This window comes from Manis javanica, chromosome 6 (genome assembly GCF_040802235.1).
Source record: "Manis javanica isolate MJ-LG chromosome 6, MJ_LKY, whole genome shotgun sequence".
In the NCBI taxonomy this organism is placed as follows: Eukaryota; Metazoa; Chordata; class Mammalia; order Pholidota; family Manidae; genus Manis; species Manis javanica.
Genome location: NC_133161.1, coordinates 140,651,758 through 140,677,747, shown reverse-complemented (window position 1 = coordinate 140,677,747; position 25,990 = coordinate 140,651,758). Strand labels below are relative to the sequence as shown.

The following is a 25,990-nucleotide window of genomic DNA, read 5'->3' as shown; positions in this document are numbered from 1 at the left end:
CAGCAGATGTTCCAGGGTTGAAGAATTTTCTTTTTTGGTCGAGAGAAAAGCGGAAGTTAGAAAACTTGTTCAAGAATTTGCCATCGGTCCCTTAGTCGCGGAGTCGCTACTTTATAACCGATCCCTAGAAGGAGGCGAGTCTTCCGGGAAATTTTGACGGCACTGTTTTCTCTGCGCTGCGACCGTGAGCCCCGGGGACTGCAACGGCAGGTAGGTGCCCCGGCCGCCGTGCTGGGGTTGCATGTCACCCCTGGCTCCTGGGGACTAAGAGCCGCCCCTTCTAACTCCCTTGCCCCGGCTCCATATCCGTGGGGCTGGTTTTAACTGCATTCCCTAGGGGTGGGGATTTCATTCCCTGCGTGTGATCCCCTGGGGGACGGGGCGGGGGCCGTGCTGCAGGTTTAGCAGTTTAAGGGAATCTGGCGGGGTCTAGAAAGGGGATTTAAGCCATCCTAATAATCTCAAGGTCCCTTTTCCTACTTTTCTTTTACTTCAGCCCCTTCTCTCCCGCTCATATGGATAGTTGATGGTTTCTCACTTTTTTGTCATTTTATGCTATGGAAATGGAGCTTTGAGGCATCCCACACCCCCAGCCCCCATCTGAATGCAGCCCCTACGCCCTTATAAAAAGATATTCAAGGGACCGACTCTGATCCCTTACATTAATACATTAATACGTGGACCATAAAAATCTAGGACTGAAAATTTAAAGATTAAATCAGCCTCCGTTTCTGTCCAAGCCCCACTCCGCACTCAGGTGGGCTCCTAGTCTGGATCCTGGGCTTTACTGTTCCCTCCAACAGGCTACAGGGGTGTGGTCCTGTGCCCCTGCCCCAGCCGCGTGTCCCTTTCCCCCTGCTTGTCTCTAGTCTCCACGGCGTCCGGATTCCTGAGGGTCCACCTAGCAGGCAGACCCCTAGCTCAGCGAGCCGCCCCCTATTCTCCCAACTGCCTCAGCCTCAAGACTTTGACGATCGTCAGCTGCTGTGCCCGTCTTTGCCTACCTGTTGCTCCGTGCATTCCAGAGATGCCATCCTGATGAAGAACTAATTTTGACCCAGCATAGTTTGTACCAGGGTGAAGGAAAAGGTGCAGAATAACACATCTCCCTCAGTGATGGATTTGTTCTGGGATTCGAGTCAGGAACTAAAGCTCTCTGTAGGAGACCCCCTGGGACTCCGTCTCTGAGCCTTAAAGTCCCCCTTGGGGAGTACGGCAGAGCCTTTAGGGTGTGGGCTACCTGACACATTTGTCCAGCTGTTGCACTCTGTATCGTGGTGGTCTCTCTCCCTCCGTAAACTCCCTGCTGGTGCTATCAGGCATTCTTCCCTCCCCCAGCCCAGCCTGTCCTGCCAGAGCCCTTAACCCAGTCAAGCGTCTGCATGCAAAACCTTTTCCCGGAGCCAGTCCCTCCCCACAGCTGCTCCTGTCCTTTGTTTCTACTAAATGTGAGCCATTTTTCCACATTCGGTTTTTATCCAGTTTTTCAAAACACAAAACCCTGGACTGGAGTAGGGTATGATGTTTTAAGTGGTGATTGGGATGAGAGGGGAAGGCCCAGAAATAGTCCTGCCAAAAGTTTGAGAATCCCTGAAGGGGATGTTGTTTGAGGCAGGAAAATTCCCTTTCTTGAGAGCCCACATGTTTTTCTGGTCTGTAGGTTCGTGAGTGAAGGTTGCAGTTCCCAGTGACTCATCTGCCCCAAGGATTCTAGGTAAGCAAATCAGTTTCACTTTTATTTCAGCATTCTCTTTGCGCCAGGCAATTCTGTTTTAGCTCAATGTGTATATTCAGTGAAAACTCCCCTGCCTGGTGTTGGAGATTCCGGTTCAGGTCACCCTTTGACAGAACAGAGAGAAGCAAGGTCCCCAGTGATTCAGTTCAGGTGGTCAAAGGTGGCTTCCAGTGAGTGTTATTAGGGCCAGTGACTTGGGTCAGATCCACCTGATGATTCTCTGGATAAAAGAATCATGCGGAAGTCATAATCTAGGTACATGAACTTATCTCTTTGTTACTGTATCACATGAAATGGTTGTCTAAGATTATAATCTGGAAGATATTTAGATTGGCCTGATTTAAAATAGAGGCCATGGTGCATATATGATACATATTAGAATATCTTGAGCAGAAGAAGCAAACAGTGGTTTAAATTATGAACTCCAAAATAAAGTCACAAGGTCCGTGATCTCAGTTGCAGGGATCTGTTTTGAATCAGGCAGGTTCTTACTTGCAGGTCTCTGAATAGCATGATCTAAAGCAACAGCCAAGGCCTCTTTCACAACAGAAACAACAATAAACAGACCAATACTAATGTCTGTCATTGTTGATTATATGCCTTCCATGGGTAGACACTATTCTAGGGACTTTACATACATTAAACCATACATGTGTATGTCATGTATCGGTATTCTGGTACTCATTTTAGACAGAAAACTGAGGTTCAGAGGGGCTAATTCCACTGACTCAATTTACCTAAGGAGGAGTATATCATACTTTGCAAAAAGTGGAGCCAGTTTTTGAACAGCCTCGGTGTGTTTGAGAGATTTCCTGTTTAGGGGGCACTTAGTGAATCTTACGGCTTCTCTGCCTGGGTCTGGCACTTAGCAGGAGCCTAACGACTGGCACCGTTGTCTGTTCTTTTTCTGCGTCTTTCTCCTTCCTAGCTCCATCATTCATTCTTTGTATTCTTATGCCAGAGGGAAGCACACAAGTTACTACCATTTGAATAGATGATCCCCAACATGTCACTCTGCTCACGATGTGTCTTTCCCGCAGTGCCCTGCCTCACCATGGTGCGCCCCAGTGGCCTTCTAACGTGCCAAGAGGAGCCAGGTGAGCCTGATTTGTGACTCCCACTCGCCTCTGTATCATTGGCTCCTAGCGCAATGTCTGGTCTGCTGGAGGCATTCATTCTATTAAAGTTTGTTGAACTCAAACTCCGGTCTATTTCCAGTACCACTGAAGAGCATCTCTGTGACCGTATCCATTTGGGAATTTGTGGCTGGTGTGTCTGCCACCTTAAACTATGAGAATGAGGAGAGCGTTCCTTTGGAGGCCTTCTTTGTGTTCCCCATGGATGAAGACTCAGCCGTCTACAGCTTTGAGGCATTGGTGGATGGGAAGAAAATTGTGGCAGAATTGCAGGACAAAATGAAGGTATAGAGATGAGTGTGTTATCACCTCCTTTCTTATTTCCTTAATGCATACACTTTAGGGTCTCTAGAAAATGCAACTTCACAAAAAATGCTCATGTTGAAGGCTCTCTCTTCCATTCCTCTGTAATCACTATTTGCCTAAAATCATCAGGAGGGTAAAAAAACCAATCAGAGGCAGTCAAAGGATAGCTGTGAATTTGGCAGGACCAGCCACAGCTCCTCCCCATCACCCTTTGTTTGCTGTACCACTTCTGTCTTCATCTACCATGTCACCTTTGACACCACCTTCCTTTCCTCATTCTCCTTAGGCCCACGCCAAGTATGAGGATGCCATCAGCCAGGGCCACCAAGCCTTCCTGCTGGAGGAGGACAAGTGGTCCGGGGATGTCTTCTGTTGCAATGTGGGGAACCTGTTGCCTGGGTCGAAGGTGGCCCTCACCCTGAAGTATGTGCAGGAGCTGCCCCTGGAAGCAGATGGGGCCCTGCGCTACGTGCTCCCAGCGATCCTGAATCCTCGATACCACCTCTCTGGTGAGTCACCTGTCCCTTCAAATTCTAGTGGTGGGTGACATAATTGGCAAAAGCCCCTCAAGGTTGTAGGGGTGCCAAAAATTGTGGGAAGGGAAAAACAGAACTAAGGAAGCTCTTTGCAGGATCTCCTGAGGACAGTTGCCTTGATATGAAGACTCCTGCAGTCCCTTTGGAGGACCTGCCCTACACACTCAGCCTGGTTGCCACCGTCAGTTCCCAGCACGGCATCGAGAGGATCCAGTCCAACTGTCCCTTGGGGCCTGTTGAGTACCTTGGAGATAATAAGACTGCTGCTCAGGTGATTCACAAGAGCACTAACTATTGTCAGCATCCCTCTTCTTTGGGTCCTGACCTTGTTCCCCACTCAATCTTTCCTAAATGTTCCTTCCTTTGCCCCATTAACCAGAGGGAATTGCACTGTGTTCCTTTTCTATCCCTGTTTAATCTCCAGAGCCTGCTGTGCAGTCTTGCCCCCGCTGCTGACTGTGCCCAGTGTGGAAGGAGTCTGTAGTCCTCAGCTCTGACCTTGGCCCCTGGCAGCAAGCAGTGACCATTCTTTTGCTTGTTCCCAACTCAGGTTTCCTTGGCTGGTGGGCACAAATTTGATCGAGATGTGGAACTCCTGATTTACTACAGTGAGGTGCATATGCCCAGTGTAGCTGTGGAGATGGGGAAGCCTAAAACCAAGCCAGGTATTTTCTTTTTCCCTTTGAAAGGGAAACTCCTCGAATTACCCTCACTTTTCTTCCCTTCTATCCAGTAATGGGGAAAGCATTGAAGGAGCTTACATTTTGGCATGCAAAAATGGTTAGGTTCAGTGAATATCACGTGGTTATGTCTTGTGGGCAAAGTTACGTGGGTAAGAAGGTAATTGGACAATGGACATGATGATTCACAGAGGAAACGCAGCTAGTTCACAAACATGGTAACAATCAGTCTCTACAAATGCAAAATATAATAAAATAAAAATAATGATGTCACCTTTTCACTTTTCAAAATACCAAAGATTTCCAAATCTGATAATGCCTCATGCGTTATAAGGTGTGGCAGGTTTGGCACTCTTGTAGATTGCTTGTAGCAAAATAATTTGGTATCAAACTTTTAAGAAGAAATTGGGCCATATGTGTTAAAATAAATTTCCATTTTATTAATTCCAATTTTGAGAGTTTTACCTAAGAAAATAAATTTAAATGTAAATAAAAATATGCACTGAAATGTCCTGTGCCATTTTGGTAATATCAAGGATTTGTAAACAGTCAAAATGTCTTACAGAAGCTAAATTCACTATACTAGGTATAGTTGATGAGTTGTTACGCGGCACCAAAATCATGTGTATTGATAGATTGAAATAATATGGGAAAAAGCCGTTCAAAAAATGTTAAGTGAAAGAAACTAAGTTACACAGACAAATTACCATGAGAAAATAACCTATGCATTAGGAAAACCTTTTAAAAACAAAGGATGTATTTAAGTACTAATTGTTATTAGATTAAAACTAAGTGTGCTTTCTTTATTTCCTTTTTTATCTAATACATGACTTTCATTGATTCATTTCACATGTAATCTCATCTGGAGTTCTTTTTTTTGGTTGCGGTGAAATTTATATTTATAACATAAACTTTCCTACTACAACTATTTTTAAGCATACAGTTCTGTTGCCCTAAGTCTCATTCACGTTTTTATGTACCATCAGCACCATCCATGTCCAGAGCTTTTTCGTCTTGCTCTAGCATCATACTTCTAGGACTTAGTTTAGTTTCTTAATAAGTTTAGCTTCTTAATCTCTCCAGTTTCTTTTATTTTCTAAATTTTCCTTAATACATGTGTACTCTTTCTTCGGATATAACTGGTTGTAACCCATGTCAGTCTGCTGCTCTCTTGGGGCCTTCCCGGGTGGCCATGCCCCCTGGACTGCATCACTGGAAAGATACAGCCACTCCTGAAGCATTTCCCACATTGGTGGAGTGGAAGCATCCTTCGGGACAGTCAGAGTAAATCCTGTGCCTTGGGTTAGGCAGTTCTCTGTGGCTGGTCCTCAGGAGGCCATCCTTCCCTTCCGTTGTTAACGTTTGGCGACGTAGCTTCAAACTGGAGCTCACACATTGCAAGGCCTTAGTTTGCTGTCTTGTTCCGTCGTTTTTCCTCAGGGCAAAGTGTCCATGCTAAAGCCATTAGAGGGGCTCCCAGCCTCAGCCAGGTTTGTTCCAGGTCCTCTTCCGTGCAGCTCCATGCCCTGTCTTTATGCCTTAGTTGTCTGGTTTTGGTGAGTTCCCCCTCGGGTGCCCATGAAATACGCCCACAACAGTGGCCTGGTCTTCAGTCAGGATTGTTTTAATTTACCAGAGAAAGTTTTATAAGCTTGGATTGTAAAAGGTTAAGGATTGAGATTTCAGTCTCTTTCTTTCCAAGAAGTTTCCCTGGCCAGATGCAGGCCACAGGGAGACATCAGGGGAAGCCTTTAGAAGTCTTGTGAATCCCTTCCAGTGGGGCTGCCAGACCCGCTTTTCTGATCATATATTTGGTGTAGATAACTGGTTATTCCCATTCATACAGAGAAGCAAATGACAACTGGCAGGCTGCACTCACTAAAAATGTTAAGAGTTCTGTCAAGGACGCATACCACTACATGATGAAAATACAACGTATGTTTTTTAAAAACTTGGAATGTACTTACTCTATTAAGAACATGATTTTTAATAAAAATAGTATAAAAACAAAAATCTTAAGTGATTTCATAAAATTATTGAGAGTTTCATTCAAGTTGAACCCTAGATTGAGTTCCTTAAAAACATTGTGTCACTTAACCCTTAAAATCATCGTGAGTAGGTATTTCTACCTGGATTCTTCAGATAAGGAAATTTGAGGCTAGAAGTAGAGGTGCTAGGGCTTTAAATGCCTCGTTTAAAAGCAAGGAAGCAGAGACTCCTGGAGGTGAAAGTAATTTGAGCCAGGAAAAAGAATTACAATACATAATACTTAGTGCCTACAACATATCTGGCACTGTTCTAAGCAGTTTAGACATTTAATTCATTTCATTCTCATGACAACCTTTCCGACTTATCAGTACGATGCCAGTCCCACAATAATTGTCTCTCAGAATGAAAAGGGATGTACCTCACTTATTAAAAAACAAAACAAATTTAAAAAAACCATGCTCTTCTACCTTATATCCAGAGATCTCTGTAGAAGTTATTTTTTAGTCAGTGTTCTATTAAATACTTGCCAAGTCACAGTCATTTTAATTGGAAGCAAGTTTGATTATTGGGGTATCCCATGGGTAAGAGATTAAACTTCGTAGGTCGTGTGGTCTTAAAGAATCCCAAGGTTACCAAGAATTTGGACCTATAATCCTGGAATCACTTCATTAAAATAGGATATTGGAATTTAGTTCTATGACCTTTTATAGTCTCTGAACTGTAAAACTAGAGTTGATATAACTCAGCCATTCTCATTTCATCTCTGTCTCAATACTCACATTTCAATTCCTAAGTTGATTTTACAAGCTTCTCAGAATACAGCCACAGCTATGGCTTTGACAGAATGGTGACATAGGCTAGAATCCTGTGATCTCCTCCACATTATTGTTTGGATGATACTGTTAGGGTCCAGCACATATCTCTGGGCTTCTTTCTTTGTTCTGGAAAATATCAGTAAGTGCTTTATACTGATGGATGTTCCAAAGCAGATGGATTTTCCTTCATGCAAGAGTCACACTCTGTGCTCTTATAAATTGTCACCATAAGAATTGTCCACAGGAGCATCCTTTTTCCAGAGCTGTAATTAGAGACTTAAACAAGGACCCATGTTACAAATTTCCCATCGATTAGATATGAAGAGAGGGTCTCTCGGCAAATAAACTAGCTTTAAAATTTCTGGCCAACGATGGAACATTTTACCTTCGTGTATTTCACTCATTTGCCTAGCTGCTGGGAAACTAGCACCCAATTATAAGTATTTCAGTTGTTGCTTATGCCCGGTAACCTCTACGTTCTTTCTTCTGTTCTGTTTCTTTATCTTTAATGTGTTTATAACTTACCTCGAACCCTTTGACCCCAGATATAGATAAGATCAGATTCAGTTAAGACCAAACAGTGTTTTAGATGCAGGTTTTCTCAGTTCCCCATGTAACTGGCTGTAGTTGATTCTTGGTCTTTAGTATTGTTGATTTCCTTTTCATCTTATCCTTTCTGAGTAGGTAGTTTGATGGGAGATCCTTCTGCAATGGTGAGTTTCTACCCGAACATCCCGGAAGCTCAGCCACCAGTTACCTGCGGGGAATTCGTCTTCCTCATGGACCGCTCAGGAAGCATGCAGTGCCCCATGAGTCAAGAGGATAGATCTCAGCTGCGCATAGATGCAGCCAAGGTAAAACCAGCTCCTTCCTTTTCCTGGTCACATGCTCAAGTGAGGATGAATCTCATGCTTAAATTAGGTTCCACTGGGAACTCTGGGTCCGTTCCCCGTCTGACCGACCCTGCGGCTAACATGACCACTCTGAAGCTGGCCTTGGAATATGGGGACCTGGAGGTGGGAAGGGGTGAGGGCGCACATCCTCGAGTTAGACTGGCAGGGTCTGCGTGTGGCAGGGTCTCTCTCACTGTCTCCTTGTGCTCGCTTCCTTCAGGAAACGCTGATTTTACTGCTGAAGAGTTTGCCTGTAGGCTGTTATTTCAATGTCTATGGATTTGGATCTTCTTATGAGGCGTTCTTTCCGTAAGTTTCTAGAAAGGCCATAGAGTCCAAAAGGAGAATTAAAGAATGGACTAGATTGTTAAAAAGGTTAATGCAGAATTGACTTTGGCACTAGGGATTTTCGGTGAGATTGTTGACAACAAGAGTGTCTCAGTTCAGGGTCTCAGTACGGGACAAAGTCAAGTGGCTATCAGGTCACTGGGTGTGTCTGTTTTTCTCAGCAATAGTGTGCAGTACAGTCAGCACACCATGGAGGAGGCACTGAGGAGGGTTAAGCTTATGCGGGCCGACCTAGGCGGAACGGAAATCCTGACACCACTCCAGACCATTTATAGGGGTCCTTCCATCCCAGGCCACCCCCTGCAGGTAAGAGTTGGAACAGATCTAACAGGAGACAGAGAATCAAATCTCCGTTCAAGAATTCATAACCTTGAGCTTCACTGTAGGATTGTTGAAATATGATATATAATTTGCATCTTCTATAATAAAGAGAAAAAGATGACGTGCATTTACTAGAATTCCTCTTCCTTGACTGTGGACAATGGAAACTTTTTTGTGGCGTGCCACAGAAGCCTTAGATGAAACTCGTAGGAGGAAGCGATGAACATTTCCAGGTTTCTGAGCAAATCATGTAAGAACACGGTGCAGGTGACAGAATATTAATAAGGATCTCCTGCCTGTCTCAAGGCATCCGAGTGGCTGATAACTGGGTTTTTTAAGGGTAGATTCTGGTGTCTTAAAAACGAACTTCACAGAGACTTGATGAATGTCTTTCTTCTTTCTGCAGCTTTTTGTCTTCACAGATGGTGAAGTTACAGACACATTTAGTGTAATTAAAGAAGTTAAGAGCAACGGTCTGAGGCACAGGTAAGAAGATAATGTGATTTTTGGATGACTGACCCAAGGAGTGCCATATGTAATCCAGTGCCACTTGTAATCCAGGTGATGACATTGTTGATATACCTCTCAGAAGACAGACTAATTCAAGAATTTTGGTCTTACCAACTGACAAATTTTTTCTGTCATTTTCCCCTCTCTACTAAGATAAAATTAATTTTCTAAATAACAATACAGCAAGATCATTGTCCCTTATACTCTGTAAATCATAATGAAGGTAAAAACTGAATAGTAAGATATTATTATTTTTTTCTATAAATGTATTTATCAAAGTAAAACATTCAAGAAACAATGCTAATCATAAACATACAGCTGGATGAATTATCAGGGTGAACACACATGTGTAACCACCACACAGGTCATGGACTAGAGTATCACCAGTACCTCTCCATCTCTACCTTTTCCATCACATGCCATTTTTAACCACTATCTACCTTTTCCTCACTAAAGGAAAATAGCTTTTCTGACATAGAACACTATGGATTATTTTTTCTTGTTTTTGAATGAAAATAAAGGGGCTATACAATATGTTTTTGTTTCTGTGTATCTTGCTTCTTTCCCTCAGCAGTATGCTGAGATTCATATATATTTGGCATGGAGCTGTGGTTAATTTTCATTGGTGTGTAGTATTCTGTATGATGATTAGACTGTAATTTATTGTTTGATTCTACTGCTGGTGGAGTTTGGCTGTTAAAAATAATGCTTCCATTCTTGTACATTTTTTTTTGCACACACATGTGTGTACCTATATGTGCATGTATACATATTTGTTTTCATACACATATACATTTCTTTGAGTTGCTGTAATTGTGGAATCTATTGGGAATGCCAAACAGTTTCCAAGTTTTGATTTAATTCACAGCAGTATTGTATGAGGGTTCCAACTGCAACATTCCTTATCCAAAATTTGGCATTTGTTGTCTTTTTAAATTTTAGTTAACTTTGTGGGTGGGTGTGGCATCTAATTATGATTTCAATTTGCATTTTCCTGCTGACTAATGAAGTTGAGCATCTTTTCATGTTTACTGGCACTTGGATGTCCTCTTCTGTAATATACCTTCACGTCTCTCCTATTTTTTTTTCTATTAGATTTTCTTTTTCTACTGACCTGTAGTTCATTCTGTGGTCTAGATATAAGCACTTTGCTAGTATGTTGTAGGGGTCAGGTTTCATTTCTTTTCCTGTGGATACCAAATTGGTGCTGTACCATTTATTGCAAAGTTTGTCCTTTCCTCACCAATGTACAATGTCATTCTTGTCACAGATAAGCATCTACACACGTGTAGATTGTTTCTGTATCCTGTATTCCATTCCCTTGGTCTCTGTATCTAGACATGTGCCAGAACTACACCATATTTCTGATAAGTCTTAATTTCCAATAGACTAATTCCTCAACTTTGTTGTTTTTCAGGATTCCCTTAGTTATTCTTGACTGTGTTTATATTTTAGAATTAGCTTATCAATTTTACAAAAAAAGGGTAACTCTTGGCATATTGACTAAAAGTACATTGACTTTATAAATCAGTTTTGGGAGAATTTAGCATTTACTATGTTGAGTATTCCAATCTGTTTACATAGCCAATCCTTCCATTTATTTAGGTCTTTCTTGATTTTTCTAGATGTGTGTTTCCAGTATTTTAATTAAAAAATTTAAACCTCTAGAGAAGTTGCAAAAACAGAATAGAATAGACACTCATCTGCCCCTCACCCAGGTCCACAATTATCAACATTTTACCATGTTTGCTTCTCCTATAATTTTTTTTGTCTGGAATATTTGAGACCAGCCCACAGATGTGACACTTCAGATGCAAGTAATTATGCATTCATTTTCTAAGAACAAGGACAGTCTGATAAATAACCACAATAAAACTACTAAATTCAGGATATTTAATGTTGAGTTGATACTAAAAAGAGGCCATCTTATCCATTTTCCTAATAATATCCTTTATAGTTTTTTATTTTTTTCTGTTTTTGTTTTAGAGGAAATCCAAAAACAAGTATTTTATTTCATTGTCCTCTCTTGAGTCTCCTTTAATCAGGGGTAGTTTCTTAACTTTTCATTCTTTCATGACACCGAAATGACGCATAATAGATGAAAGGGTACTAGCTAGTTATTCTTGTAGAATCTCAATTTATGTTGGGCCATTTAAATTCATGTTTAGATGAATATTAAATATTTTTGGAAGCGATTTTCCAAAGTAATGTGCTTGGTAGTAAATTTGACCACTTAGTTAAAGGTGGTATCTGACAGATAACTTGGAATATTCGTAAACGTCTTGTTCTTAACAAACAATTTGCCAGTAGTTTCAACATTCACTGATGGTTATTATCCATATGTTATTACTGTCAGTGGTTACAAAATAGTGATTTTTAAATTCTGTCAACTTTTCTATATTGGCTGGCATCCTACTGTAAAGAACTTTCCCTTCCTCCCTTCCCTCTCTTGATTTTGATGTATCAAAATACTTTTGGATTCATTCGTTATTTTTCAACTTTTTAAGATGCATTATTCTCATTATTGATTTAGATTCTCAAAATTTCCGGATTTGGCCAATGCAAGCTCCTTTTAACGTGCTCCTATGTCTTTTCATGTCTCTTTGGTTTATGAATATTTCCTTTCTTTCTTACAAAAAAAAAATGTTTCAGGCTTATCTGTTCTTTCCCATCCTTGTAGTTAACCATTTCTACAAGGAGCCTTGTTCTTTTTAGAAAAATGATAAATCAAAGTCAGTATTTGAATTGTTTGGTGTAACTCTTTACTACTGGGCTGTTATTAATTCTAGGCATTTCAGCAGACAGAACTCTCAGATGTTTAAAAATACACACATTTTTCCTGATAACCCGACTTCCAAGATAGCAACCTAAATCTTTACTCATATCTGTCTCTTTTTTCCTTCATGGTGAGAAACCTGGTTTCCCACAAAAATCAGTGAGTTTAATCATTTCCTTAACCTAACAATGCACACAAAATGTCTTCATAATGGTTTATAATTCTCTGTGTATTGGTCTTCATGCATTTTTCATTCGATATTTTCCTCTAGGTGTTTGATGGTACTTTAAGTATTATTTTTTAAACATTTTATTTTTTGGATGTTTATTTCTATAGAAATTGATTACAATAGCTCTTTAAATTTATATTAACCTTGTCATCAATGACCTTGCCAGCTTTCGATGAATTCAAATGGTATATTTGTAGATTCTTTTAGATTGTCTATGGGTAATCATGTCTGCAAATAATGTCAGTTTTAATTTTTCCTTTCCAACCCTTATGTCTTTATTTGTATTCCTTCTGTAAAGCCCTGGAAAGGAAGTCTAGTATAAACCTGAAAAAAAATGGTCATGGTTGGCATCCACATCTTTTTTTGGACCTCAGAAGGAAGGTGTTCAACACTGTGCCAATAACTGTGATTATTTGCTGTAGGGCTTTTTGTTTTTGTTTTCGTAGATACTCTTGATCAGATTAAGGAAATTTCCTTTGGCTTATGTTTCGAACATTATTTTCTCTTTCTTTTTTTAATAATGAGCTGTTGTTGAATTTCATTAAATACACTTTATATGTGCATTGAGTTGAGTCTATAATTTTATCCCTTGTTTTTTCAATGTGTGAATTATGACTATTGTTAAATGTCAGACTAACTTTGCATTTCTGAAATAAACCCAAGTTAGTTGTGATCTATTAACCTTTTTCATGTATTTTTGTAGTCAGCTGGCAAATATTTGTTTAGGATTTTTAAATTTGTTTTCATGACTATTTTCTTTTTTAATATTCTTGTCAGGTTTTGATATCAACACTACGATGACATCATAAAATGTGTAGAGAAGCCTTGTCTGTGTTCTATAATCTGATTTTCTTTCTTAGATGTTTACTAGACATTGCCAGGAGACATTCTCTGGGGGAAGGTTTTTAAATCTCTTTAATTGAAATAGAACTATTCCTATTTTTATATGTTCTTGCTTTTTATGGGAGTCTGTATGTTTCACACAAATTTTCAAATTTCTTTGCATTAGCCTGTCTCTGATGTTGCCTTATTATGTCATTACATTTTGTAGGACTTGTTGATAGTCTTACTTTTTCATTCCTCTTGTTGGTTATTTGGACTTTCTCTATTTTTTCCTGGCCCTAAACGTTTTTCAATTTTAATAATCTTTTCAAAACACCAGCACTTCTGAGTTGTCACCCCTCCCGATCATGTGATTCTCCACTGATGATGTCTGTGCCTATGCTTATTATTTTCTTTACTTTAACTTCTTTGGATTTCTTTTCTGTTCTTCTAACATCTGGAGGTGGAGGCCCACATGGCTGACCTTTAGACTTCTTTCTTCTTTTCTAACATATGTATTTAGAACTGATAATGTAGGCATATCAGCAGCTGAATCCTAAATTTCGATATGTCATTTTCCATTGGTATCCAGTTGAGAATATTGTCTAATTATCATTATGTTTTATTTTTCTTTAAAACCTATGTTACTCAAAGGCATGTTATATAATATTCTAGTATTTGGGGACCTCCTGTTTGTCAGTGGTCAGATATTTTTTATGAAAAATTATACAAATACTTGGAGCCCATGGATGATGTTATTTTTCCCTCTGTGAGGATTTACTTTTTGCTTCTGGCAGGTTGCTGACCACAGCAGATAATCTTAGTCCAGTTATAATGAGCATCAGTCATTTGATGGCTGACTTACTTCTGATTCACCTCTACCTCTAGGGTGTAGTTCTTCATCATTGTATTAAAAAACCTAAGGTGTCTACAAGGGCAACTTTTCTTTGGAAAACCCGAAGTGAAACTGCTTGACTTTTCCACGTTTTAGCCATCCATCTGTCCTTGGCATTTGCTTCAAGGGGTAAAGGGATACCCAGATGGCAGGCTCATCTCTCCTGACTTATCTCCTGTCCCACTTCTCTGCACACAGATTCTTATTGTCTTCGTAGCATATTGATGTTTCCAAAGAGATTATTAAAAATTTTGTATACCACTTTTCTAGTTCTCTACCAGCTTGAAACAATTTACTCTAGCCTTGCTGTGAGCAGAACCTTCCAGGGTGTTACACTTTCAGTCAGATATCCTGTATTTAGGTTTCAGTTCTCCTGCTTGCCAGCTGTTTGGACAAATCAACTAAATTAAATGCTCTAAGCCTCAGTTTCCTCACTTGAAAAGGGAGAGAGTAGTATTACTTGTAGGTTTACTGTGAGGGTAAAGCATTAGGAAATGTGCTTGACATAAAAGAAGTGCTATACAAATGTTTGCCATTATTGTAATTCATTATCCTTATTATCTGCATGAAGCACTTAAGTAGATTCTGGACATATAGTAAGCTATCGATAATATTGTTTAGCTTTAATTTTATACATAAAAACACTTAAACACATTCATTAAAGCCCTTTATAAGCCATGAAGAGCATAAGCCACAGTCTAAAGGTATTGTTGGTCATTTAAAGGTGATAATATCAAGATGTTGGCAGGCTAAGGGCTCCAGGGAGCACTGTCACACTTAGGTCGCCCCAATTAGAGATCTGGTTCCTAGCCCGATAAGTTTAGAGCATTGATTCTGATGCTGATGTCACTAGATCTGGGGATAATGACTCACACTAACCCAGTTCAGAAGACATAAGCTTGTGTGTTAGTTTACAATGGAAACTATCTTTGTTGTGCCTTCTATAAATGCTTGTATTAGTGTTGCCAACACGTTATTCTCTGTTTATAGGCAGTTCTGTTGGGGAAGCCAAATTGTGATGAAAAAGCAACTTGGTGCTCATGGCCTAGGGCAGGGGGCGATTCTCCAGCCAGAAGAACAGGAGGGGCTCTTGCCCACCCTAAGACCAGCCATGCCAGGGCACTTGTGGTTCCAGAACGATGTTAGCCAAGCACTGCTGATAGTATATTATTTCCTAACTCTCCCATTTTCTGATTAACCAATTCTTTGGCTTGATTATTAAGATAACTGAGGAGTATGTAGTATTATTTTGTTTTTTTCTGCTTTTAGAATCAGCATAATATATAATGGTTTGCCAGGGGGAATCTTGCAGTCAGATACACTTGTGCTCAAATGCCATCTTACCATTTATATATGTGTGATCTTGGACAAGATTTGTTAAATTTTTTGGGCCTCGGTACCTTATCTGCAAAATGAAGCATAAGCTTGCCTCTGAGGAGTCTTTTAATGATCAAGTTGCATCATTAATTTAAGGTGTTCGACCTCCTGATAAATACAATATGGTTAATAAATGGTAGTTACTGTCTTTGAGTTAAGAAGTAGACTATGTATTTTTGACCATTATGCATTAGTTTCATAATTTCACTCTTTAGTGCCTGTCTCTAACCTCTTATTCTTGTTCAATCACAGATGTTTTTCATTTGGGATTGGAGAAGGAGCCTCCACCAGCCTAATAAAAGGCATTGCCCGGGTAGCAAGGGGCACTTCAGAATTCATCACAGGCAAGGAGAGGATGCAGTCCAAGGTGAGGGGTGATCCAGAATAAGTGTGGAGCAGGGGGGGGACGCGGCTGCAAGGGTAGACGCAGCCACAGGCTATCAGGATTCATTTTCTAAAACCCACAGCCTCTGGCTGTAAACTTGGTGGGGCTAGTGTTGGTCTTATGTAAGAGGGGCCCCCCCAGTGGTTTCTGGAGAAGTCGCACATCCAGTAGTTGGAAGCCCAGAAACAAGATGGTGGAAGAGCTTAGGGCCTTCAAGACTAGAAGCAGAGAAATGAAGAATTTTAACTGCCACGATTGAAACTGTAGGCTGTACTCTTTGGTACTATAACCTGTCCTCCATGCAAATGATACAAAGGAAATGAGAAGGAGCAATTGCAATGTGTTTGGTAGGTTGGCAGAGGGGGTAAATCTCAACTCCAATTGATCAGCATGCAGGAGGGAAGGCAGCCTCCACCTCTGGTTTTATTTCTAAGTCCTTCATCCCCAGTGGCGCCATCTCTTATCTAATTCCTACTTCCCCAGGGTCTCCTTTCCCAGACGTTTCCTTCCTTCACATTCGCTATTAAATCTCTTGGCTTTCTCTTCCTCACGTGTTAAGCAAGAGCAGTAATGCCCGTCTCCGGGTCTGCAAAGGAATAGGCATAATATATATTGTTTTGCAGAGCACCTGGTGCCTAATAAATATTCAGTTAATAGCGGTTATTGTTGCCATTATTATTTTTTGTATGTATTCTGTTCTCTTTCCGACCATAGGCCCTTAGGGCCCTGAAACATTCTCTACAGCCTGTGGTAGACGACGTTTCTCTGAGATGGGATTTGCCTCCTGGCTTGTCTGCTACAATGCTTTCCCCAGAACAAACCGTCATCTTTAGGAGCCAGAGACTGATCATCTATGCCCAGCTGACTGGGGTGATGCCGGTGAGTTCCTGTTGTTGTTTGTACCTCTAGTGCGAGCAGCTCCCTCCCTGAGGTACGTTCTGTTCAGAGCAGAGTTAAAGCTGGTTGAGTCTCATCAAGAGATCACCCATGCTCGGAGGAGCCCGCCTACCCTCTTCTCCCGCATTCAAGTCTCTGCTCTCCTGAGCTACCTGGCTCCTAGTTAGAAATTATCACGTGTTGGGTTGGGTTGCTGCCCCCATCCTGACCTTTCTCAGTAACCTCTGCTTTCCATCATTTTTGCTTTTCTTTAATTTGTAGTCTGCAGAGGCAACAGGAGAAGTTTGCCTCAAGTACACACTCCAGGGCAAGAGTTTTGAGAATAAGGTGACATTTCCTCTACAACCTAAGCTTGATGACAAGTAAGAGAATTCAATTTTCCTTTGCTATTTTCTTCCTTCCTCCCTTCCTCCATTTTTTCCTTATCCTTAGCCTTTCCTTTTCTTTTTTCTTCTCTGCCATCCTTGGGGGTTGGTTTTCTTCTCTTAATTTTGGGCTCATTTATTTCCTGACAGTCCCTTTTCCTTTCTAACCCACTCAAGTCCTGTCTCTCCCCCTCTCCAGCATTTTCTTCCCATTTGCCATCCTACCTTCTGAGGGCCCTGAGTAATTGGTACATGTGTGCTTTTCCCTAAGTCACAGGAGGTTTTGTCTTTCAGCCTTACCATTCACCGCCTTGCTGCCAAGTCATTCCTCCAGACCAAGGACGTGGGCTTCCAGAAGACCCCAGCAAAGGATAAAAAAGATGTGCTGGATGTCAGCCTCGAGTGTGGAGTCATAAGCTCCCACACAGCTTTCATCGCCATCAACAAGGAGCTCAACCAGCCAGTCCAGGGGCCCCTGGCCCATCGGGATATTCCAAGGCCAGTTCTGTTCAGCACTACTGCTGTGATGGCACAATCCTTTGGAAGTGGTGAGTTTAACCCCATTTAAGCTCAGACAAAGTAAGGTACCCTGGGTATCTGAACACATAATTTAAAGGAAGAGTTTATAAAAGGTCTTTGAGTTGCATTTTTTTCCTTGTTCCCCCACATCTAGGATTTCTGACTGGTGTTAAACTTTTCAGTCCCAGGCAACTAGACTGTATCCCATGGGCAAGATTTAAAATAGTCCAAGGGAAAAAAAAAGGAAAACTAAATGGAAAACACAGAAAACTAAAATGGAAAATGCACATAAACACTGAGGAGTCACACTGTCTCAATCTGAAGCTGATTTATCCTTTGATGGCTAATGATTAGATGGTTAATAATTACCCAGATGGCTGATGAACAACCTGGTAGTTTAAGGAATGGGTGCTGATGGCTGGGACTGTCTCAGATGTAAGTCACACAGGCCTGTTACAGATATTAGGGACTTGAGGTTTGCCATCAACAAGGTTCTCTAGGAGCCAGTCCAGGGGCACCTGACTCATCAGGCGGAAAAATTCTCGTGTCGGGATTGTGTAGCTGGAGCGGAATGTATGATGTCAACTCTAGAGGCAGGCTTCAAGGTCCACCTAGATTTTTGTTTGTGCATGTGGGTGGATGATCGTACTCTTTATTTAAATAGAGTAACTAAAGAATAGCAACAAGTTTAGGGGGTAAAAATGTTGAATTATTTTTGAGCATTTCAAACTTGAAATCTTTATGGCACAGCCATATGAAGGTGTCCAGCAGAAAGGGAGATAGATGGCTTTGGTATTCAGAAGTGAGGTCAGGGGTGAAGATACACATTTGGCAATATTCAGCATCTAGGTAATGACTAAAGCCATAAGAATGGGTGAGTTATTCATAGGGTAGGTGTATAGTGAGATGAAAATGATGAGAGGACTCTGAGGCATACCTAGTATTTAGGGATGGATAGCAGAGGATTCCCCAAACCTGAATGAAAAGGGGTAAAGTAGGAAGGAAAGAAGTGGATGCATATTTTTTAAAAAAAGGGAAAAGGAAACTGTGAGATACCAAGGGAATTATGAAATATCAGATACTGCAGAGAAGTAAAAATACTGGGAGGGGACTACTGGGTTAACACCAAAGACATCCTTGTTAATGTAACCAAGAACAATTTCATTGGGTTAGATCAAGAAAGAATCCATATCGCAAATTAAAATGTTAAAGAGTAAATGAGAGGCGGGAAATGAAGGACAGCAGGTATAGACACTTTTTATAAACGTTAAGCTGAAAATGGGAAGGGATAAAGATGGCATCTCTAGAAGAGGTTGTGGAGTAGAGGGTTTTTTTGTGGGTTGTTATCTCTTGAAATTTCAGAAAGGGAGAGATTTGAGGATGTTGTCAGGTTAAAAGGAAAGTGCCAGTAGAGAAAGTTGACAATACTGGAGTGAAAAAAGGGTCGTGAACTGAGAAGGGTGAGGATGGAGAGAGGATGAGACCACGGGCAGGAAGAGACTAGCCTGTGAAAGGACAAGTATTAGATATTCTCCCACTGTTCCCAGGAGGTGGAGGAAAGGTGATGGGATTCGATTTTAATTCAGTGGCTGAGAAGCAAGGTTTTGGGGTCTCTGATAGTTTTTCTATAATTTCAATGAGGGAGACAGCAAGATGAGAATGAGCATGAGCCTAGAAGTGGTAAAAGAGAGAATTTGAGGAAGGGTTTCAAGTAGCAATAAGGACAGTTGGAGAGTGAAATGCCCAGGGAGAAATAGAGCATTTGCCAAGGAGTGTTGAGGGTCTGGGTAGTTTCAATCCCTTGACTTTTTTAGTGGCACCAAACTACAAAGGGGAATCACAGTTTGCACGAGTCATTTCTTCAGTACTCAGCAACTTGGCAGGAGGAAGAGGGGAGTAGAGTGAAGGGTGCTGGCTCAGTTTTGAGGTTTTGCCAGCTGGGTGTGCGGGAAGGGGAATTAGGACCATGGAATTGGCAATATTGGTAAGAGAGTGATAGAGTGTGGGGCCTTAGATTTAGGTTAGAGAAGAAAGTAAAGAGAAGGAAATTGATGTATTAGAAGAAAAGCAGAGGAGACAAAAATCCAGATAAGGTCAAAAGAGCAAGTGGAATAGAAATCTCTGAGTAAGAAACCTGGAAAAATTAGTTATTGTATTAAAAAAGCAGTTGTCTTTTTTTTGTTTGTTTGTTTTGTACAGGTGCAACAGTTCTGCTTGGTAACAAGATCCTGGCTTGGGAGGGAGTGGCTCAAGTAAAATGGAGGCTGTAGGCATTTAACTGGAGGAGGTCAAGAAGCTTTGAATTAGGGTGTTGGATAGGTTATCTACATGGTACTGAAATCTGTCAAGATGATGGCAGGCCTTGTAATGAAGTCTGGAATTGAGCTTTCAGATACTTTAGTGACTAAGGAAAGGTGACAGAGTGGTTGGAGGTTGACAGCAGTGAGGATATGAGGTTGGTAAGCCAGGTGAGGGTGGTGGTGTAATGGTCTGGATATTGGAATTGAAGATGCTGCCAATCCCCCTCCCAAATATGGGTGCTTGGGATATGGTACCTTGAGAAACCACCATTTGAGGATAGACGGAGAACAGGTTTATGCAAGGAAACATTAGTTTTAAGTTAAGATGAGTAACTGGGAGAAGCCTGCTGTAATGAAATTTAAGATGCAGAGAAGACCATTGTCACGGATCAAGGGTTCCAGAGGACATGGTAGAAAGGGATCAGAGGGTGAGAGTATGTGCAGATGGGCTCGTGGGAGAAGCAAAAATTCATAGTAAAGATGGTGACTGAGGCTAACATGGATGAGAGGGTGTGTTTTCTAAATTGTCAGGGCCCTTTGCCTGTAGCAGAGAGCAGAGGGAAGCTCACTGTCAGTGTCTCTGCTGGTGTTTTTCAGCTCATGCAAAGGCCTCGTCCTACTGTCCTGCATCTCGGCCCACAAGGAGCATACATCGCTTGGACATGTCATACCAACAGAGTCATGATTCTTCTAGATCCATGATTGACAAGGGCTTGTACTCTCTAGGTGAGTATCTTTTCAGGGATTTTTTTCTCACCAGTAATTTTTTCTCACCAGTATTTATCTGTCACACATATAGGACTATGCGAACCCCAAGCTCTTGGTCATAGCTCAAAGAAGAAATGCAAGTCTCCCAATAAGACCTCTCCTGAGATGGAAAGGGCTGATTCTCCCACCAACAGGACCAGCTTGGAAGCTCACCATACAGGTGCGAGGGCCTCAGTTCTCTGATCTATGGGGACTGAAGAACTAATCTTCAACCCTCTGTTGTCTTGTGCCTTTCTTTACCCAGGAGGTAATCTCTTTGACAGATGCCAAGCAGAAGGTGGGATTTATCCAGTCCCTATATTTACCAGGGTCGGATCAGCTTCATTAGTCCACGGCAAAGGAGCCTGAGATCTATCCCAGGGGAGTTTGGGTTGAGCTCTAGTTAAACAAACCCCCTTTGCACCTCAGCACACACACCTTGCTAGGGGCTGGCGCCTCCTCCTGCAGAGCTCTGCTCCCGCTGTTTGGGCCTCTCTTGTATTCATCAGCCTTTCACAGGTTGGATTTGAAGAAAGATCCTCCTGATGCTGTCTGATGGCTTTCTCTCTGTCACCAAAGGGCATTCTCAGGTCATTGCCCTGTATTCCAAGCAGTGGGCTTTCTCGTGTATGTGAGAAACCGGGTCAAAACACATTTCACCATTCAGGGGTGCCTTCTGTACTAAAGTAGGCTAAAGACAACTTCTTTCTAGTCTGTCCAATTTTTGTAGCAAGAGTTTGTGGTGCACAATTGTTAAGTTGTTTAAGCATCTCCTTTGCCACGTACTCTACTTATTCTTTCTCCTCAGGCTGCCAGTTAGAGCAAGGACTTCGAGGTCTACAGTGGACTCAGATGTCTGTATTCTCCTAAATCCTCTGGGGTTTTGGGCAAATTAATTCACTTCCAGAGCCTCAGTTCCCTCAGCTGCACGACTACTGACCTCATAGGGTTGTCATGAGAGCCTTCTAACTGTTGCCCATGGTGCAGGTTCTGTGTGTGCGTCTGTATGTCCCAGATCCCAGGAATTGAGAATATCTCCACTCGGAGCTTTGCATGAATCCCCTTACCAAAGTAGAAGGAAATTACCCAGCAGTGTTATGCTGCTGGAGTTTTTGAATTGATTAGGAATTACTAACTACTATTAGGGAGTCATTTAGGGGTCTTCTGGGTACTTTACATTCTTTCCCTGCATTAGGCATTGTTGTCTCTGATTCACAGCGGAGGCTGTAGATTCCCATTGGTTAAATAACGGTTGCATTTTCAGAGTTAGCACAGCTGAGATCAACCTAAGACTTGAAATTCAGAGCCTTAGATTGTTTTTCTCATTAGAGTAGCACTGTTTTTCTAGTTACACTTTTTCTTGCCTATTCCTTTCTTAATTGCTCTTAGCACATCATCCTGTATGATAGGTAACCAGATGGGACCTACTGTCTGTGAAAAGTGTGGTCTTTAAAAAGCGATTGTCATACCGTCAGGATTAGACACTAGACACTAGTCTTCTCCTTTGAGGTAGACTGCTGACTGCTTTATTTATATCTCCTTCCCTTTGATATTTTTGATAATTAAAATTCAAGCTTTATTTATCTAGAACTTTTTAATTCCTAAATTTTTGAGGCCCGTTTTAAGGACTGCGTCAGAGTTGAAGTAACACTGTCACGTGGGTCCTATAGTACCCCATATCTTTCACTTGTTGCTGGATTTTTATGTGAAGCTAGGGTCAGTATATCCCTCAGGGTGGCCTACATTGTCACAGAGAAAATGCCAGTCACCTGGGGGAGGGACTGCAGTGGGGATGTTGGTAGCATCTGCTTGGCCTGCATTCTTCCTATACAGCCTGTCTCTGAATTCAGGCCTGTCTCTCTCAGGTATGCTTAGGGGCCAGAAGCTCCATGATTTCCTATCCTCTCTCTTTATTTCTTCCCCAAAGTCTTCGGAGATAATCATCTTGTGCAGCTGATTTCCCTCCAAAGGGCAGATGGTTCCTGGGATCTGAACGAAGGTCTGGCTGTGGTCCTAGGTATGAGTGTGGAAAACATACTGGCTGCAATCCCTGTTGAGGTGAGATTCAGAGAAGAAAAATGATTGGGTATGTTTTTTGGGGGTGGCAGTCAGTGCTGGATGCAAATCTAGGACTGTCTATCTTCAGAACTCAACATTATTGCTCCTATCCATACTAAAGGAAGAGGCCAGAAATTAGCAAAATTTCACCAAAGTCAGTTTAGGTGAAGTATTAATAGGGATGAACTAGTTATTTCGAATGTGTTCAAGAAAGCTGGTGAGAACAAATGATATTCCAGAATTTCAAGGCAGCTTAAATAAGTCTTCAAATTGAGAAATGATTACATGTGAGACAGATACCAAAGCCTGAAGGACAGGTGCCATGCTGAATTTTCAAAATGTGGAAGGTGCTTAAATAAACTTCAGATATCTGATAACTGCACCATCCAATGTAATATCCACTAGTCACATATGGTGGTCGAGTACTTGAAATGTGGCTCGTACAAATGAGAAGCTGATCTTTGAATTGAATTGGTGTATGCTCTAATTGTGAGATGCATACTGATTTCAAAGACAATTTAAATATTTTAAAAGATGTAAAATATTTCATCAATAATTATTTTTATTTGATGACATGCTAATATGATACTTTGAATTATTAGGCTAGACAAATTATTAGTAAAATAATTGTATCTCTTTATTTTTACATTTTAACATATGGCTACCAGGACATTGAAACTTGCATGTACTTCTTGCATTATATTTCTATCAAAGAACACTGTTCTAGAACAAAGAATTTAAAAGATGATTTATTTATAAACAATTGAAAGAAGATACAACAATCATGAAGTTCTAAGTTGGTTTCTGAGAATAAGACATGTCAGACTAATATGTCCTTCTCTGACATGGCAGCTGGGCCAATAAAGTCAGGGGAGTCAAGAGCCACGGTGTTTCTGAATTTCAGTAAGGAATTTGAATTTTTTTTTTTTTAATGATCAGTATATACACTGAATACAAACAAGTTGAAAACCCACCGCACCAAATAATGAATTTACTCAAACTTGAAAGAGATTTTTAGATCCTCCTGCCTCTGAATTCTCTGGAAGTCCCTATTTTCAATAAAAATTTAGATGAAGATGCAGACCAAGGCTTTCCCATTTGTGTAGGAAAGAACTGGGAGTATTAGGCAAGAAAATCAGAAACCCCAAAGACCTTGAGCAATGACTTGAAATTTTCCCGAAAAAACAATAAAAACAACTTAGAAATAAAAATATGGTGTTTGATTCTAAAATCTCAGGTACAGAAAACAGATACAAAATGATTTAAGAGTTGTTGTACGTGAAAATCAGAGATTCTTAGATGATCGCAAGCAATATGAATCAGCATATTTGAAACATGATTAGTGGATGGCAACAGTACTAAGTTGTCTGTATTATGTATTTGGGGGCTGTGGCCATGGAATTTCATAAGTACATTCATCTCCAGATATGACCAGATAAGGAGATTTAAAAAAAAATCACTGTGGTGTTTTTTTCTAGACTAGGAGAACGAGCACATGGTAATTTTTACTGCTTTGACATAAAAAGTCCTCTTGAGAAAGAAGTAAAGGAACTGAGAATTTTGGTCTAAAAAAAGACTACTCAACACATGATAGCTGTTTCCAAATTTTAAGGTCATGATATAAAGGAGGAATTTCTCTTGATCTGTTGACACTAAAAACTGAAGTTGGGAGTGTGGGTGAAAACTCACAGGAGATTGTTTCCTGTCCTATGGTGGAGACTTCCTGTTGAGTGTCATGAGACCTATGACTCGAATCAGAATGTTGGCCTCCAGTCCCATTTTAATCATTTTCTAGAAAGCTAACTTTGGGCAAATCATTTTACTTTTGTTGGAATCAGTTTTCTCTCTTAAAAATGTGGTTATTGATAATTCCTTATTCTTGTTTGTTTGTTTTCATAAGGGTTCAAATTTAAAAAAAAAACGTGAAGATACTTTCTAAAATATCAAGCAGCTATGCATGTGTTTCTCTTGTCACAGGGGTAATCCTTGTTGGGAGTCTTTTAGGAGTTTTAAGCACTGTCCTGGTGGTTACACTGGATTTAAAACCTTTCTACCCTAAGAGTTGATGGATTATTGCCCTGAGGTGCAGGGCCTGGCCCTCTGCCTTGCACATAGTAGATGAGGTAAAGAGAGACCAGGTGGTCCTATTTAGCAGCACTTGGGAGGATTGTAAGTGAGGAGAGAGCAAAGTCTTTGCAGCCCTTGAGGGACTTCATACCCCAGCCTAGAGGCGTCAGGTGGCTCTTTCCATTGTACAGAGTGTGGATTCCTCAAGCTGGGCCACGGTCCTGGCGGTGCTCTGGCTGCACGCCAACGGTAAGGACGTGAAGTGTGAGTGGGAGCTTCTGGAAAGGAAGGCTGTGGCCTGGATTCACAGCCACACAGGTAAGAATGTGATCCCAAGACCCATCTCCCTCCCTCCTTGAGAAGCTAGCCATCTTCCCAAGCATGAAGCCTTCAGGCCTGATAAAGGGTGGCCAAGGACAGGGTCCCCGGAGCCCCTTTGCCATCCCTCCTGGTGCAGCCCCTTGTTGGTCTCCCAGCTAGTTCCTTCCTTGGCAGGATGTGGGTGCAGTCTCATCCTTGGGGATGGGGAGAGGAGTAAAGAGGGAAAGGGGGCATGGGTCGGAAGTGTGAATTGGGAGAAGGACATGAAGTGGCACCCATCCTCCTCCTTGTCTCAGTACCATGCTGAGGGCAAGAGTGGACTTGAGCACTTACCCCTTTGGTGTCGATTATCTCATGGCTGCTGAGTATTTCTGGGGCCAGAGGAGATTAAGGGGAATCTGGGCAGGAGAATGGAAAAGTCAGGGAGTTGAGGGAAGATAAAAGCAGGACTCAGGGGAGATGACCAGGGAAGTTTAGGGGAGCCTGGGAGAAGAGCGTTTGCACTCTCCACTGTATCTCAGCTCCAATTCTGTTTTTTCCCCGTAACAGGCTCCATCGTACATCTGCTTGTGAAGGCAGCCACTGATTTCCTCAAGTCATCGGTGGACCCTGCCGTCTTCACCCTTTGAACACACTGTCCACACTCACAAGTGCCTGTCCTTTGCTCCCGACCTCCCCTTCCCCCTGCCTTCTGCTGCGACGTGTTTCCTGTTTCCACCAATCCCATCAGCTTGTCACAGAAGTAAAGGGTGCCCACACCTCCGAGCTGCTCTGTCCCGGACTCCCTTCGGATACGATGCTCCTCTCCCAGCACGTCGTGCAGCCGGGTGTCAGGGCTCCCAGACGTGCTCCCTTTCTTGGAGGATTTCAAAGCGTTCACAGGCAGTACTGTTCCTCCCAGGTTCTCCAGAGTGATAAGCAACATGCTAAACAGGTGACAAGGACTTCAGACTAAAGGTTGCA

General features: G+C 41.6%; 1 protein-coding gene across 5 annotated transcripts; it reads left to right on the top strand.

The window, feature by feature from the left end:
- On the top strand, positions 1-25,792 carry VWA5A (von Willebrand factor A domain containing 5A). 5 transcript variants are annotated; one of them, XM_037000858.2, is made up of 21 exons: positions 1-210; positions 870-1,089; positions 1,661-1,714; positions 2,697-2,832; positions 2,954-3,156; positions 3,464-3,686; positions 3,809-3,984; positions 4,264-4,378; positions 7,882-8,051; positions 8,311-8,399; positions 8,600-8,744; positions 9,166-9,245; positions 15,621-15,735; positions 16,468-16,632; positions 16,912-17,012; positions 17,310-17,563; positions 20,432-20,560; positions 20,634-20,762; positions 22,509-22,639; positions 24,898-25,024; positions 25,577-25,792. In XM_037000858.2, the coding sequence occupies exons 4-21, from the start codon at positions 2,730-2,732 to the stop codon at positions 25,654-25,656; spliced, it is 2,535 nt and encodes an 844-aa protein (XP_036856753.2). In that variant the 5' UTR covers positions 1-210; positions 870-1,089; positions 1,661-1,714; positions 2,697-2,729; the 3' UTR covers positions 25,657-25,792. The 5 variants fall into 5 exon arrangements, with proteins under 5 accessions (XP_036856753.2, XP_036856754.2, XP_036856755.2 ...); XM_037000859.2 differs by having other exon boundaries at positions 17-210; positions 958-1,089; XM_037000863.2 differs by having other exon boundaries at positions 18-210; positions 2,776-2,832.
- The last annotated feature ends 198 nt before the right edge of the window (positions 25,793-25,990 follow it).